Source organism: Molossus molossus, unplaced genomic scaffold (assembly GCF_014108415.1).
Source record: "Molossus molossus isolate mMolMol1 unplaced genomic scaffold, mMolMol1.p scaffold_m16_p_9, whole genome shotgun sequence".
In the NCBI taxonomy this organism is placed as follows: domain Eukaryota; kingdom Metazoa; phylum Chordata; class Mammalia; order Chiroptera; family Molossidae; genus Molossus; species Molossus molossus.
In genome coordinates, this window is record NW_023425403.1 from 97,732,453 (window position 1) to 97,747,926 (window position 15,474).

The following is a 15,474-nucleotide window of genomic DNA, read 5'->3' on the forward strand; positions in this document are numbered from 1 at the left end:
GGGCCGGGGACAGACCATAACCGAGGTTCGTGCCCTTGGCTGGAATTGAGCCTGCGGGACATTGTTCTGGGGGTTGAAGTTCTACCACTGAGCCAGACCGGCCAGGGCTGTCTCGTTATTCTTTTAAACTTCTGTATAGAGTCCATAGTATGAATGTATCATACTTGATTTGACCACTCCCCTATTGTTATACATCCAGGTTGTTTGCAATTTTTTCCTACTTCAGCAAGACTATATATATAGCTTAAGAAATGTGTAGCATTGCTTCTCTTTAATTGTGATAAGCCTAATTCTAAAATATTTATTTGAGATTAACTTACTATTGTGAAATTTGTGAGGAAGAAAAACTGGACCACATTGAGTGATATGTCATTAATATTTTGTGATGATCTTTCTTGTCTTTCTAGATAAAATTTGATGCTGGGACCCTCCTTCTTAGTACACATCGACTAATTTGGAGAGATCAGAAAAATCATGTAAGATACAGTTTTTTACATCTGTTCTAGGTTTTAAATCACTGAAGTTTTTCCTTCTGGCAAAACTATAAATAGATGCAACAAATTTTCATTTTCAGAATATCATCAGAATGTGTGTGTCCCATAAGACCTTTCTGCGTGGAGGGCAGATGGAGGAGTTAGAGTGTCGTCCCTCATTCATCTCCAGAAATGTCTGTAGTAACTGAGTAGAAAGTCATGATGACTCCTTTTTTTCAAACACTAGTCAGATCCTACTCCATACCTGATTGTTCCATGTGTAACAGGAATAATTCTCCCATCAGTTGCTGGGGTCCTTAAAAAACTCATTCATCCTCAGAACAACCTACCCTTCTAGTTGCTGCTGAGAACCAGGAGGGTAGGCCTGCTGGGAAGTGCACGCTTCTACCTAGATATCGAGAACAACAGCCTCTCAAACACTCAGCCAGAGGAGAAACCACTGTGTTTTCATTTCTAGGAAGAGAGACAAATTATGTGATATCTTTATTCTAAAGAACTTGAAAATGTGTGTGTTTATGAATAAATTTCAGTGTTGCCAGTAAAATAAACACTCCCTTCTATATTATTTTTATAATTGCTGCTTCCCGCTGTGAAATTTCGATTCCACAGATAAACTGTACACTGTACTAAGGCTCTTTGAAAGATCACTGGCCATTGCAAGATACAAGAATCTTTTTGCTTCCCAACAACCAATTTTTGTCCCCTTAGTGGTGATATTCTGTTGTCGATAATGCATACCTTAAAACTGTTAATATTTTCTATTTTAAAAGAAATATACATTCAGGAAAGAAATCTATTTTTTTGGAGGGATAGGTATGTTTATAAGTTAATCTTAGTATAGATTTTTGATTATCATATAAAGAGGCTAATTTAGAAATCCTTAAACCAGCCATTGAATGCCAGTCATTTATAATAATGAAAAAAAATTAAATTTACTAATAAAGGGAAGCTACATTAGTATTTTCTGTTAAAAATTGTGGGTGGGTGAGTGAAGTATAGAAGATTATAAAGAAGAAAAATCAATACATTCTTTAAAGTTGCTTCAGTTTACCTGTTCTATCTTTTGTTTTCCATATAAGAATATATTATATGTAAAAAGTTGCCTATAAATAATATTTTTAAAAAGATATACCTACTGTAAAAACAAAGGTAGTTACAGCAGTTTTTAAACATATGTCTTTCCATGTAGTAAAATGCCACCATAATATTGTTTTCATTCAATTTTTCCTCAAGTTTTTTTAAGGAATAAAGTAACATTATTATTTTTATTATTGAGTACCTTAAAGGCATTTGACAATCCTATTAACTGCTATAAACTAAGGATTCCTGACTGGTCTTAGGAGTCATGTTTTGTGTTGATTGCCTCTTAGGAATGCTGCATGGCTGTTCCTCTTTCCCAAATTGTGTTCATTGAAGAACAGGCAGCTGGAATTGGGAAAAGGTAAGGTCTATATATTATAGTCTTTATTCACAAAATACATTTTCATTCAAGCTGTTATCATTAATTTAGTTGATTTATTGCTGTGCCATGACTGCATATGTGGACACAAATCTAATGATAGTGTTTGGGGACTTTATGAATTACAGTTCTTGGTCAGGAGTTCCCCTAAGAAGGTATTGTCCTACCTTCAACTCATTGATAAATGGAAGTCATTCTTAAAGCATGAATCAAGTACTACGGTTTACTATAATATCCTTGGGTTATTATAAATAAATGTGGTCCAGTTGTCATTGTATATATTTCCACAGACATTTACTTTTATTTATTTATTTATATTTATTTATTTATTTTTAACATGAACTATCTCATATTGATATGGTAGCAGTCTGCCAGGGCTCACCAAAGGAACAAAGGCCTCTGACAGCACATCTGTGAGAAAGCTACCTCTCCAGCCCTTGTCCCGAGGCTGAACAGCCCAGTTCTTCCCTGTATGTCTCAGATGCCTCTCAAGCTGCCTCCCCTCTGAGCTTAGAGGGAGTAAGTCCTAGTAGTAAGTCCCTGCTTGGGCCCTTTAAGAGGAGCTGCCTGGGGCTCCAGAAGTCTCAGCCTCCCCCAGCCTCCCCCAGCCTCCCCCAGCCTCCCTCAGCCTCAGTTCTGCTGGTTTTTCCAGCCAGGTGTCCCTCCTGATTTTTATCCACCACACGTGGTTGTGGGGACCAGCCCGTCTGCACCTCCGCCCCTCATACCAGTCTGGGTGTGGCTGCTTCTTTAATTTCCTAGTTGTAGGACTTCCATTCAGCTCTGTTTCAGGCAGTTCTGAATGAGGTTGTTCAGTAGTTTCCTTGTAATTTTGATGTGGTTGTGGGAGGAGGCTATACTCATTTACCTACGCTGCCATCTTGATCAGAAATCTATTTTTTAAAGTATGTTTTTAGTTGATTTTTTTTTTTTTAGAGAGAGGAAGGGAGAGAGAATTAGAAACTGTGAGAGAGAAACATCAATCAGCTGCCTGCTACCCGCCCCCTGCTGGGGATGGAGCCCATAGCCCAGGCATGTGCCCTGACTGGGAATCGAACTGGGACCTCTCAGTCCATGGGATAACACACAATCCACTGAACCACAGTGGCTGGGCCAGACATTTGCTTTTAAATATTTATGTATCTTAGCCCTGGCCGGTTTGGCTCAGCGGTTAGAGCGTTGGCCTGCGGTCCAGAGAGACCCGGGTTCGGTTCCCGCTAAGGGCACATACTTCGGTTGCAGTTTGTCCCTGGCCCTGGTTGGTCATGTGGGTGGCAGCCACTCGATGTGTCCCTTTCACATCGATGTTTCTCTCTCTCTCTCCCTTCCTCCCTCCCTCCCTCCCACTCTGTCTGAACAAAAAATGGAAAAATGTCCTCAGGTGAGGATTAAAAAAATTATATATATTTATGTATCTTATCATTTAGTACTTAAAATCAGAAATGAGAAAAAAACTGACTTTGCTCTTATTTCTAATTTATCATTAAGTTTTTCACTTTGACTTTTTGAGATAATCAGTGTTAGAGTATCATAATAGTTATTGTCCAAATTGGGACATTTATAAGTAGTGGGAGCGCTGTTTATAATTGGACCAAGGCAAGCATAAAATTGGACTGTACCAGGCAAACCATGAGATGTGGTTGCCCTGGTTTAAAACCACAGGTAAAAATATTTCTGTTTATTCAAGTATATAAAAAATTCTGGTTTTATATTTTAAGTGAATGTAATTGAGGTCAACTTAAGAATATTGCTGATAATGAGTTTTTTTTCCAGGTGGATCCATTTGTAGCTTTAGCATAGATACTTTAATAGATATTAAATAAGTGTTGAACTTCACCAGAAATTCAATACACGCCTTAATTATAATGTAGCTAGCCTAAAAGATTGCTTATTTGATATAAAAGAAACTAATTAATATCTTGGAAAGAGTAATAAAGTATATATTTTTAGAGTAGGCTATTTCTCTAATTCATATTTTGCCCCTTGTGACTTTTTTTCATCTCATATGTTCTTTTTAAAAATTGTGTTTTACTTTTTAATAAGGTGTAATTGACATACAGCATTACATTAGTTTCAGGTGTACAAAATTCACTATTCGTATATATTGGTTGTCTTATTAAGTACTACAATGTAAAACTTGAAGGGTGTTCTAGATCATTTGCATTTTCCTCTGCTGTTTTCCAAAGAAATCTAAACTATAACAAATTTGTTCAAAATAGTTATTTTCATATTAGTGTTTTATTTTAATTAAAAAATTTTTTTTCTTTATTGATTTTAGAGAGAGAGGAAGGGGAGAAGGAGAGAGAGATAGAAACATCAATGAGAGAGAACATCAATTGGCCACCTCCTTCATGCTCCCCACTGGGGATTTGGCCCACAACCTGGGCATGTGCCCCAACCAGGAATGGAACTGGTGACCTCTTGGTGCATGAGTCAACGCTCAACCATTGAGCCACACTGGCCAGGCTAGTGTCTTATTTTTAAACATCTCCAGTGGGGAGGAATTTAATAATTTGCCAGGTTAACTTTTCTCAAATATTCTCTTTAGTTCCTAGCTACCCCGCCCCCATTTACTGTGTCTCATTGATTCAAAGATGTATTATATTTTCACTTTTTTTTTTATAATCCTTACCTGAGGATATTTTTCCATTTATTTTTAGATGGAGTGGAAGGGAGAGAAGAGGAGAGAGAGAGAGAGAGAGAGAGAGAGAGAGAGAAAGAAAGATCAATGTGAGAGAGACACATTGATTCGTTGCCTTCCACATGACCCTGACTTGTGCAGGGAATCAAACCTGCAATCCAGGTACATGCCCCTGACTGGGAATGGAACCCATTACCCCTTGGTCTTCGGGCTGATGCTCTAACTGCTGAGCCAAACCTGCCAAGGCATCACCTTTTAACATCCACCAACCCAAGATAATTCTTTGATTTGGTGGATTTTAAACTTGATGAAGTATGATACTGAATGACCCAAGAAATGAATATGTGAAAAAATTCACATGGATCTTCTTTGCTGACTTTGGGATTTTTAAACTTCATGTTGTATCATAATATTTTAGCTTTTCTTTAGATTTTCTTGACAAAATGTGATAACAGGGCTAAGGTTTTTTTTTTAGTTTTAAAGATTATATAATGCTTTTGCTTAGTCACCCTATCTTAATTGTCGTAGTTTAGTTTCTCTAGTTGGCAGTTCATTTCAAACAGTCCTGTGATTCTGCTTGCAGAGTGTATTTGCTCACTGAGCTTCAAGATGTTCACCACAAAGGAATAGATGAAGAGTCCTTACAAATTGATCCCAGTTCACTAAACAAAACATTTGTTACACTGAGGAATCCCCATACACGGTTTTTCAATTTTACAGTGATATTTAGGTAACCACATGTAAAATTGAGTAGTAGGTGAATTTGTAGTGTGGCCATAAAGAAAAAGCTTTAAGCTAGATATCCAAGATATTTTGGCTAAGTCTTTTGGTTTTGCTAATCTTTATAGAATATTGTTTATTGAATAAGTTGGGGGAAAAAAAGAGGAAAAAGGACATAAAACTGAACTAATATAGTGGTATTTTTAATAGCATAGAAGATAATTAATGGTAGTCAAAAAGATTATGACAATTTATGTTCCTAGAGCAGCACTTGCTGTTGATCAAGTGGCATTCTCTAAAAATGACCGTGTAGAATCTTAGTTTTGGATGGTGTTTTAATAAAAAGTCTGTTAGTGTATCCTTCACTTCTGACTGGTTCTTTTTATAGTTTCCATGTCCTTTTTTTTTTTTTCTTAATCCTCATCTGAGGATATTTTTCCATTTATCTTCAGACAGAGTGGGAGGTGAGAGAGAGAGAGAGAAATATTGATGTGAGAGAGACACATTGATTGGTTGCCTCCTGCATGACCCCAACCAGGGCTAGGGACCTAACCGCAACCAAGGTACGTGCCCTTGACTAGAATTGAACCCGTGACTCTTTGAATTGTGGGCTGATGCTCTAACCACTGAGCAAAACCGGCCAGGGTTCCATGTCCTTTTTTATGTTGTTCAAGTTCTCTCTAAGTTCAACTACTCTTCCCTAAGTTTATTGAGCATCCTTATAACCAGTGTTTTGAATGCTGCATCTAGCAGATTGCTTGTTTCCATTTTGTTTAGTTCTTTTTCTGGAGTTTTGTTCTGTTCTTTCATTTGGGGCTTATTTTCTTTGTCTCCTCATTTTGGCAGCTTCTCTGTTTGTTTCTATATATTAGCTAGAATTGCTATGTCTCCTGGGCTTGGTAGAATGTTCTGTAGGGTCCAGTGGCACAGCCTCCCTGTTCACCAGAGCTGGGCACTCCAGTTGCATTCTCAGCCCTCCTCCCCCGCCCCCAGTAGGCTGTGTACACCCTCCTGTTGTAGTTGAGTCTTGATTGCTGTTGGCACCTCAATGGAAGGGATATACCCCCAGGCCAGTTTGCTGCAAGGACTGGCTCTGACCATGACCACTGGGAAGGATTACATAGATAAATTTTAACATTTTGTTTTCAAATGAGTAAGGTAGTATGCTTTGGCAGAAATTTTAGGCCCCGTGGTAACTCCTGGGGATGACTCTGTAAATGGAAAGAAAACACCAATCATAAATCAAATCATAAAGCACCCCAAATTTTGTAAATTTATTTCGAACTTATTTCCTGAAACCACATTTTATTTAATCTATAAACCTAGTAACTTGACCTTTTTTGTACATGGCTTGCAAGTTTTATGTAGAGATTTTTGGTGCATGGGTCAACGCTCAACCACTGAGCCACACCGGCCTAAGTAGAGGTATTTTTGAAAGGTTTATTAATACTGAATTAATACAAACTTTAAAAGGATTTCTTTAAGGATATTTTTTGTCTCTACATGAATTTTAAAAGTGACCTGAAATATATTAAAAGATATAAAAATAGAATTAGTGATTTTTAAAAGCCAATTTAATATATTACATTTTCTTTTTTTTAGTGCTAAAATAGTGGTTCATCTTCACCCAGCTCCTCCTAACAAAGAGCTTGGTCCATTCCAGAGTAGTAAGAACTCCTACATCAAACTCTCCTTCAAAGAACATGGCCAGATTGAGGTAAATCTCTATATGAATAAAATTGGACCAGAAATGTGTGCTTGCATATATTTTTGTTGTTTGTTAATATGATTGAAGGCAGTATTGTTTCCATATTGTTAATATGGGAAGGCAACATACCAGGTTTCACCACATGTTTACAATAACATTTTTGATAATCTTATGTCTTATCAGTATAGAATATGAAATTTAGGTGACAGTGGAAATGGGAAGCAGGAGTGTATGGTCACAAGGAAAGAGTGAGGCTAAGTCATGCCATTAGGCTACTACTCAAGTTTTCAGTGGTACATGTAGTACGGTTTAAGAAACAGAGCATAATGCAGTGACGTGTTAAACTACCTCAGTATCTAAAAACTCACCAACTTTAGATCAGGCAGTCTGTCTTTATTAACACCAACAAATCTAATCACTTAATTGCTTCTTTTTTGCAAATAAGCACTGGTCCCTTCCTATTTCTGAGCTATTCTTTTCCTGTGCCAATACCATACTATATTAACACCACACTGTCATAATCCCTATAGCTTCAGAATTAGGAGAATTTTAATTCCACATTGATAATCTCTTAAAATCTCATAGGGATAAGTCCACACCTTGCTTTTATTTTTCATTAGTGTCCCGTGTATTGTTAGCCCTTTGTTCTTAAATGTGAATTTTAGAGTATAGTTTATATGTTCTGATTAATAAGTTACTATATAAGTATTTTCAGAAATTTATAAGTGTGTGTTTATCTTCCCATCAATGTCATAAGCTATTCATGTTCTTCTTCTGTAGTTTTGCACCCAGTGCTCTTCACACAGTAGGCACTAAGCAAATATAAGTCACTAACTGAAATCAGTCCAATGTAGGTGAAAAATATAGTTGATTTTTTTGTGAGCAGAAGCAATTTTGGCCCCAATTTCTGATTATACATTTTAAGAGACTATTATTTGCTTTCTTCATGGATAATGAATGGTTGTATATTTTTCTTGGCACTGCGTTTCACTATAGGTTGAAAACAATCCACGTAGGCAGGATTGTTTAAAGTAAGTCTATTTATTTCATTGTCACTCATCTCTTTGTTGAAAATAGCTCACTTTCTATAGAAGGTCAGTTCCTTCTTTTTGTTCTTTGTTCTTTCTGAAGTTGATCCAAGAAAAGAACTTCCTTTGATTTTCTTTGATGTATCTGAGAGTGTCTAGGCTTGTTGCAAATGATTGACTAGACCTTTCAACTAAAGAAATGTTAAGTAATGAATTCTTTGAGGATGCCACAACCTGACTGACTCATTTAAAGAGTATCTATGTGTATAACAGTTTTATAGGCGTTTATCAGAGGAAATGACGCAGAGAAGATGGGAGAATATGCCAGTTTCCCAGTCATTCCAAACAAATAGAGGACCCCAGGTATTTTTAAAACTGTTTCTTAATCTAGTGTTTTTAGCTCTGTACTTATATCTTCATTAAAGAAAAATGTTTCTGTGATTATAGAACTTTCCAGAGATAAAATAGTGATATTTGATTAAAAATTTATTTTTACAGAACCTAATTTAGTGCTCTGTAGCCAGTAGACACTTAGTAAAAATAAATGACTACTTACCAGAGTAATTCCTGGGATCATAAAAGTTAGATTCCACTTGCTTCATCCTGTTGTTCATAATCAGTGTGGCATCTGAGAGAGACAATAAAATACTACTGGGTGACATTTTCCAGGCCAGTCTACATTAACCACCAACTGTGGGCAGATGCTCAAACATGTAAAAGCAGTTTGTTTAATAACTATCAAGTACCAAAATTTTAAGTACAATTTTTGCACATTTGAGACCCTGTTAAATATATCTTATACATACACAGTAGGTTGCCAAAGAACAAAAATGTATAGGAAATCTATGTCTGAAATGAAGAGTAAGATATGCCATTTATTGTATGTTCGATGCTTCTTTATAATGATTTGAAGATCATCACGTGGCAAGAAAATAACAAATGTTTTGAAAGGAAACTAGATGTAAATTGTATGTTGTTTTTCTTTGGTGTTTGTTTTATGGGTCCTTTCCTGTCATTGAAAATGTGGTGGGTTAACAAAAGATTGAGTCCTTCCTATTTTGTATGTCTTATTTTCTACTTTTATTTTTCAGCCAGGAAGAATAAGGGCTGTAGGAATTGTAGGTATTGAAAGGAAACTAGAAGAAAAAAGAAAAGAAACTGACAAAAACATTTCTGAGGTAACTCTTACACAATTTCTGGTCAGCTTGTCTTTTTCAGTCCTTTGTGTTTATTGTTTTGGATACAACTGTGACTAATTCCATTCTGTATATTGGAATATATTTAGTTTGCCTGAAGCTACACAGTATCTTTCTTATTCCACTTAATAGGTCCACTTTAGGTTGGCAAAATTTAGCCAAAATGTATTTTGAAAACTTTTTCCATAAAGGAATAAAAAAGAAATGCAAATTTATTTTCTATGGTGTTAGAAAATATCATGGATTGTTGTGTGAAAAATTTTAAATCTAGATGGAATTTATTGGAGGATACTCTTATTGAATTTCAAGGTCCTCTATATAATTATTTGGACATTTGATTAACTTAGTTGAGGAAAAAATGCTATTTTTAATCCTGGTCAGATGCCACATAGTTTAATGCTGATGACCACTCAGGGACCAGACACAGAGACAGGAATGGATTAAACCAGCCCCTCAATTAGAATAATCCTGAGCATGTACATTAGAATGTTTCTGTAACTTTATCATATATGAGGAAATTCAAGCGAAGGGAAAGGAACTGTAGTTAAGAAAACAAGTTATGCATCCAAGGGCTTGATCAGACTGATGTTTGATCCCTTTGGTAAGACTAGTGGTCTGTGTTCTTTCATCAGGAGGCACACATGTCTCTTTATGATGTCGGCAGCTGTTAATGTTCAGTGCATAAATCTTTTGGTTAATTGGCGGTTGCAAATGGTAATCGTCTGTGATTTATTTTTCATTTATTAGTTGGAATACTTTTTAACGAGATGCTTCCCTTCATCTAATGTGTGGCTACTGAGTGATACAGTTCATATAAGGCAGGATAAGTGCCCCCCTTTATTATCAAGATAATAAATTGGTTCCTTATCCTCCAGTGGTGACTAACTAGGTTTTCTTTTTTTACATATTACTATGAATTCATAAATTTTAACATATTTGATAAGTTTCAATCAATTGCAATTATTTTATTTAAAGATCAAATTGTCCTATCTTTGGCAAGTGGTAGCCTCTTCAGGTTGGCTCCTGAGTGTTTTTGATGTGATCTGGTGGACTTTGATTACTTATTTATAATTTGGTGTAACAAATTCCAGGACCATCTTGATCATATCCTGCCCCAAATATGGAATCAACCATATCTGAGAAGCTCTGCTTTTCCTTGTTGGGAAATGGTATTTCAAAACTGCAGTCTATTTGTTAAGAATATACATCTATTGGATATAGATCTTTGTTTACAGGCCTTTTCAGTGAACAGAGCTAGATTTTTTTTTTTTTAAATAAAATGCTTCGTGAGGTCATGCTGATACTTCCTGTTCAAATTCAGGACTACTCTAGCAAGTAGTTATTAAAACAATTGAAAACAATTTTTTGTGTATGTGTTCTTCCCATTCTTCCCATGTTTTAAAAATAGATATGCTGCTGCATCTACACTCTGATCATTCTGCTACTATATGTACTAGTTCCCCTCTAGCTCTCATTTGGTCTCAGTTTTATAAGCATCTGTTTGTGTAAGACTTCCGTCCTTATGTTGATCTCCCTCTATTCATTTGGGTTATCTGAAGCTCATTCTCTAATAGGTTTTTTAGAAAATGTTCATGGGAACAATATTCCCTGAGTTCTGGCATGTTTGTGTTCCTTATATGTGAAAGTCAGTTTGGGTGGATTAAAAATCCTTGGCTCACATTTTCTTTCTTTGTGTGCCTTCAGTATGTTACTTTTAATTTTTTTGTCTGGCATGAAGTATTGCTGGTAAAGAGTGATGGTAATCTAGTTTCTTCACCCCTTCAAAGTCATTTGCTGTTTTTCTTTAGATACTCAAAGAACTATTTTTTAAAAATATAAAACCTAGTAATTTTACTAGATTGTGTCTCTGTGTTTACTTGAACATGTTACTTGTTCTTGATTGTTATCCAATATGCTTTCAGTATTTGGTTTCAGAAGTTTTTTCTTTTAATTTCAGGGAAGTTTTTCTATGTCATAATTTTCAGTAATTGTTTTGTTATTTTTTATTCTGTAAATCCTAATAGCTGTATTTGTAGCTTTACTTCCTATCTTCATTATTTGTGACTTCCAAACACTTTTTGCCTCTTTCTTCATTTCTTTTTTATTTAGAAAATTTTCCTTTTTTTCACCTGTTCTCTTAAGGTATCTGTTGTGTTTATTCACTCTTATGTTCTGTCTAGTGTGGTCTTTATTTTAGAAATGATTAAAAATATTTTTTCCTGAATTCTGTCACTTCATTCCCGATATTGTCCTTTCACAACCTGTGTCATTTTTAAAACATCTTTTAGCTCAATTTGAAATAAAAGGTTACATTTCAATCTGATCTATGAACATGTCTTTCTGGCATGCTTTCATTGTATGTAATACTGTTCTCCTTATTTATTTTTTTCTTTGAGTTTTGTGATACTTTACTGTTGCTAATTTTCCTGTGAAATTAGTTTTCCTGAGCTTTTCGAGTAGTTCAGGGTAGGCTTTCTCACTCCTCAGAGCTCACTCTTCTTCTGTGTTCATACGGTGTTAAAAAGGTGGCAGCTGCTTTCGGTGGTTTCCTGGCCCTGTTTCCATCCCAATTTTATCAGTCTTTTTTCTCTTTCTCTCTGTTATCCCTACCTTGCTCAGTTTTTCATTCCTCTCTCAATAGTTTCTCTTCAGTGTGGGATCCTGTCCTGGAAGAGAAGCCTGAAGGTTTAGTTTCATGAGTTCTTAGGCGGCTTCGGCCATTCCTGAGGACCCCTTGTACCCACCTAGCATTGAAGTGGGCAGACCTCTTCCAGTGTGAGTTACTGTCCTCAGGTTGGCCCATCTCCCTTTCCAGTGACCACCTGTGGATCTGGTGGCTTTCTCTTACTTAGATCTATCAGTCGCCCTGGTGCCTCCCTTTTCTTTCTGCCATCTAGATGCAGGTCCTGTGGCTCTTGGTGGTTTCTCCTATCTGTTTGTACCTTGGGTTATTTTTGGATATCTTGTCCCGTAGTTTTGTACTATAAGCTGCCTGTGGGTTTTTGGTTTTGAAATATAGTTGCCCTGTTTGTTTTTATGTAGCAAATTGGAGAGATTATAAAACTATACTTCCATAGCCACCATCTTTCCTGAATCCTTTAGTCCCATAAAATTCCAGCATTTTAGCATTAGAGGAGTTCTTACTACCCAGAGAAATGATTGTCTCAGAGCTAGTGATTGGATTTGAAACCAGGGTTATGAGAACTCGGATCTTTTGCTTTGCAGGCAAGTGTAGTCCACTACATCATGTCCATTTTCTTTGCCACCCTGAAGGTGCTGTCACTGTCTTTTGTTGTCATTCTTTTAATGTGACACTTGGAGATGGCATGAAGCAGTGAGTTAATTTTGCATTATTAGTGTTCCTTTTTCTGAATGCTGCCATCCTGATTTAGTGTTCAAAATATTGTTTTTCTTAATTTATAAAATGTTACTGTGTTTCAGTCTAATTTTCACAGAGTTATATAACTCAAAGTATTCTACAGAAGCATTGTGCTCTCTCATGCAGGTCACTGATTTACTCAGCAGACAGTCCCTACTCTCTATTTTGTGAGTCCTGCATCAGATGTTTTAGATATTGTGGTGATAGGCCAGGCAGGCAGGCAGGCAGGCACATGGGCTTTCTCTACAATGTGAGAAATGCTGTGTTAGGAGAAAATAGTGGCTGCAACAGAAACACATGATGGGCCTTCCTCTGTTGGACTCAGGGAAGGCTTGTTAGCAGAAGTAATGGAAGTCAAGGCTTGAAAATTGAACAGTTACTAGCAGATGACTAGTAGGAATAAAAGGATCCAGGCAGAGGGAATGGAATATGCAAAAGTATAAAATCAATATTGAAACAGCCCACCAGTGTGACACTGGTGGTTGAGCATTGACCCATGCACCAAGAGGTCACCAGTTCTATTCCTGATCAGGGCACTTGCCCAGGTTATGGGCCAAATCCCTAGTTGGGGGGCATGCAGGAGGCAGCTAATCGGTGTTCTCTCTCTCTCTATCCCTATCTCTCTAAAATCAATAAAGGAGGAAAAAAAAATAATATTGAAATAGAAAATTAAAGAATTTATTAATAGTTACTGAAGCTAATAACCAAAGTAATGAATGGAAGTCAGTAAGAAATAATGCTACAAATAGGCTTAAGGGGGTACCCCCTGGTTTTAAGGTGGATGCCACTTTTTTTTCAAAATTGGAATGGAAATTTGACTATGGACATGGTAGAGGGATAGAAGGTTCTGTAAACTGGCAAATTAAATAATAGAATGAGCACATGCATCTAATTTGCATTTTTACCTATATAGTTTTAATTTTATTGAAGGTAGTTTCTCCACCCATTTTTAAGATAGTTGGTAATTTCAAATTTTAGAATAATAGAAATAGAATTGAGAAAACTTGTTTGTGTTTTATAATTATTCAAATTATTTTATAGGAAATTCTTATATAACTACATAATATTTATATTAATTTTTTATGAACTATAAGGAATAAGGGCTAATCTTTGTATTCTGTGTGAACTCACTATTTTAGCATTTTAAATGAAAATATAATACAGTAAATAAAGTGATTTACCATATAAAATTTAAAAGTGTTGTCTTCCTTAAACTTTTTATATTCAGAATAAAAATCTAAGTGTGTAAAGTGTTGGTGTGTTTAATTTTGAACACTGGGTTGGTGTGTGATTTGCCCTCCGTGTAAGTGTTAGAATTGACTAAGTTGTAGAACTGGTGCCCAGAGTTTCCCACAGAAGGTTTCCTGCCTCTGCTGGCTGTCGCTGATAAGAATCCAGTGTTTAAGCCTTTGTTTATCTGAGGAAATTCCTGTTAGGTGTGTGCACATTCCCCTTTGTTTTCAGTATTAGCTTTAGTGAGTTAGCCATAAGAACCCTACACAACACTTATTTTAGCAAAGTCCTTTTGCTGATGGGGGATACTTTCCTGCATATAATTAAGATGGGAATGAGTTAATCAGAACCTGTTGATCACTATTCTATGTGAACTGAAAGATTTTCAATTACTGATATATTGCTTAATTGGTTTTTGAAAAATAACATCTGTGCACATCAATTAGAAGGTATTCTGCACTGGAAGTATATTTTTGGTAATTTGAAACAAATTTATTATAAATATGTATGATTAAATATGAAGAGACCTTTGAAGTAGATAGTCATTGTAGTAAATTAAACAATCAGTGGATTTTATTTAGATATGTTTTTGTGGTATTTGAATGTTTTTATTTTGTGGTATTCACTATATGCAAAACCACAGGTATCTGTTTAGTGTTCAGAGTCTGAGATTTATGGTTTCAGTTAAATCACACCTGTTACTATTAGAGACAAAAAGGTTATGCCCAAAGCATTCCGGCAGCTGCCTATTGCTGTTTTCAGCCAGGAAAGCTTTACAATGCCTCCTATCAGGAAATGGTTTGGGAAAAGCCAGTGACAAATTTTCTTAACTTGTGCTAAAGAACAGTAAATAATATTTTCTGAACTATTACTTATATCAACTATTTGTATAATCATCTTTTCTCTTTGAAAATTTTAAAAGTTGTTTTTGCAAGTTTGTTTTGGAAAATTTATGGTTTCTTCGCTAAACTAACTTCTTAGAACAAGGTAGATTTATCACTTGTATAAATATTTATATAAGTAAATTGACATGTAAGAAAATTTCATAAATTTTTATCATAGGAAAGAAAATAGAGTGCTTCATTACTTTAAAACATTTTAATTATTTAGACAGATTCCAACAAAACTCATTTCTCATTTCAGGCCTTTGAAGACCTCAGCAAGCTAATGGTCAAGGTATGTCATTTATACCTATTAATTCCATACCAATTATGATACAGTTTTGAAAATGTATTCTGTTAGCAGACACTTTGGGGACAGTATTTCTTTTTAGTCTTTTACTGTTCTCTTTACAGGCTAAAGAAATGGTGGAGTTATCAAAATTAATTGCTAATAAGATTAAAGACAAGCAAGGTGACATCACAGAAGATGAGGTAAATAGGTTGCTTTTTAAGGCATTAGAAACTACACAAATAATGCAGTGATGTTTTGGTGGTTTACCAGTTTGCTTTTTTAATGTAGTGTTTTACTTCTTTTAGGACTTGAGGACATACGAAAATGCTAAAAAAAAGTCAGCCATAAAAACTGTTAATTCTAGGATTGTAGGATATTTCAGTAGCTTTTCTTGGAGTATATAAAACAGATATTGAAATATGTAAGAATGCCTGTTTTATACA

The 15,474-nt window shown here is 35.6% G+C and overlaps 1 protein-coding gene across 1 annotated transcript in view; it reads left to right on the plus strand.

Moving 5' to 3' along the window:
• The first annotated feature begins 398 nt into the window (after positions 1–398).
• Positions 399–15,474, plus strand: part of VPS36 (vacuolar protein sorting 36 homolog) — a 37,889-nt gene continuing 22,813 nt past the window's right edge. The window contains exons 1-7 of the mRNA XM_036249976.1: positions 399–476; positions 1,865–1,935; positions 6,917–7,031; positions 8,324–8,413; positions 9,142–9,228; positions 15,002–15,034; positions 15,154–15,231. Coding sequence (XP_036105869.1) covers positions 1,874–1,935; positions 6,917–7,031; positions 8,324–8,413; positions 9,142–9,228; positions 15,002–15,034; positions 15,154–15,231 — 465 coding nt within the window. The 5' untranslated portion in view covers positions 399–476; positions 1,865–1,873. The remainder of the gene's footprint in view (positions 477–1,864; positions 1,936–6,916; positions 7,032–8,323; positions 8,414–9,141; positions 9,229–15,001; positions 15,035–15,153; positions 15,232–15,474) is intronic.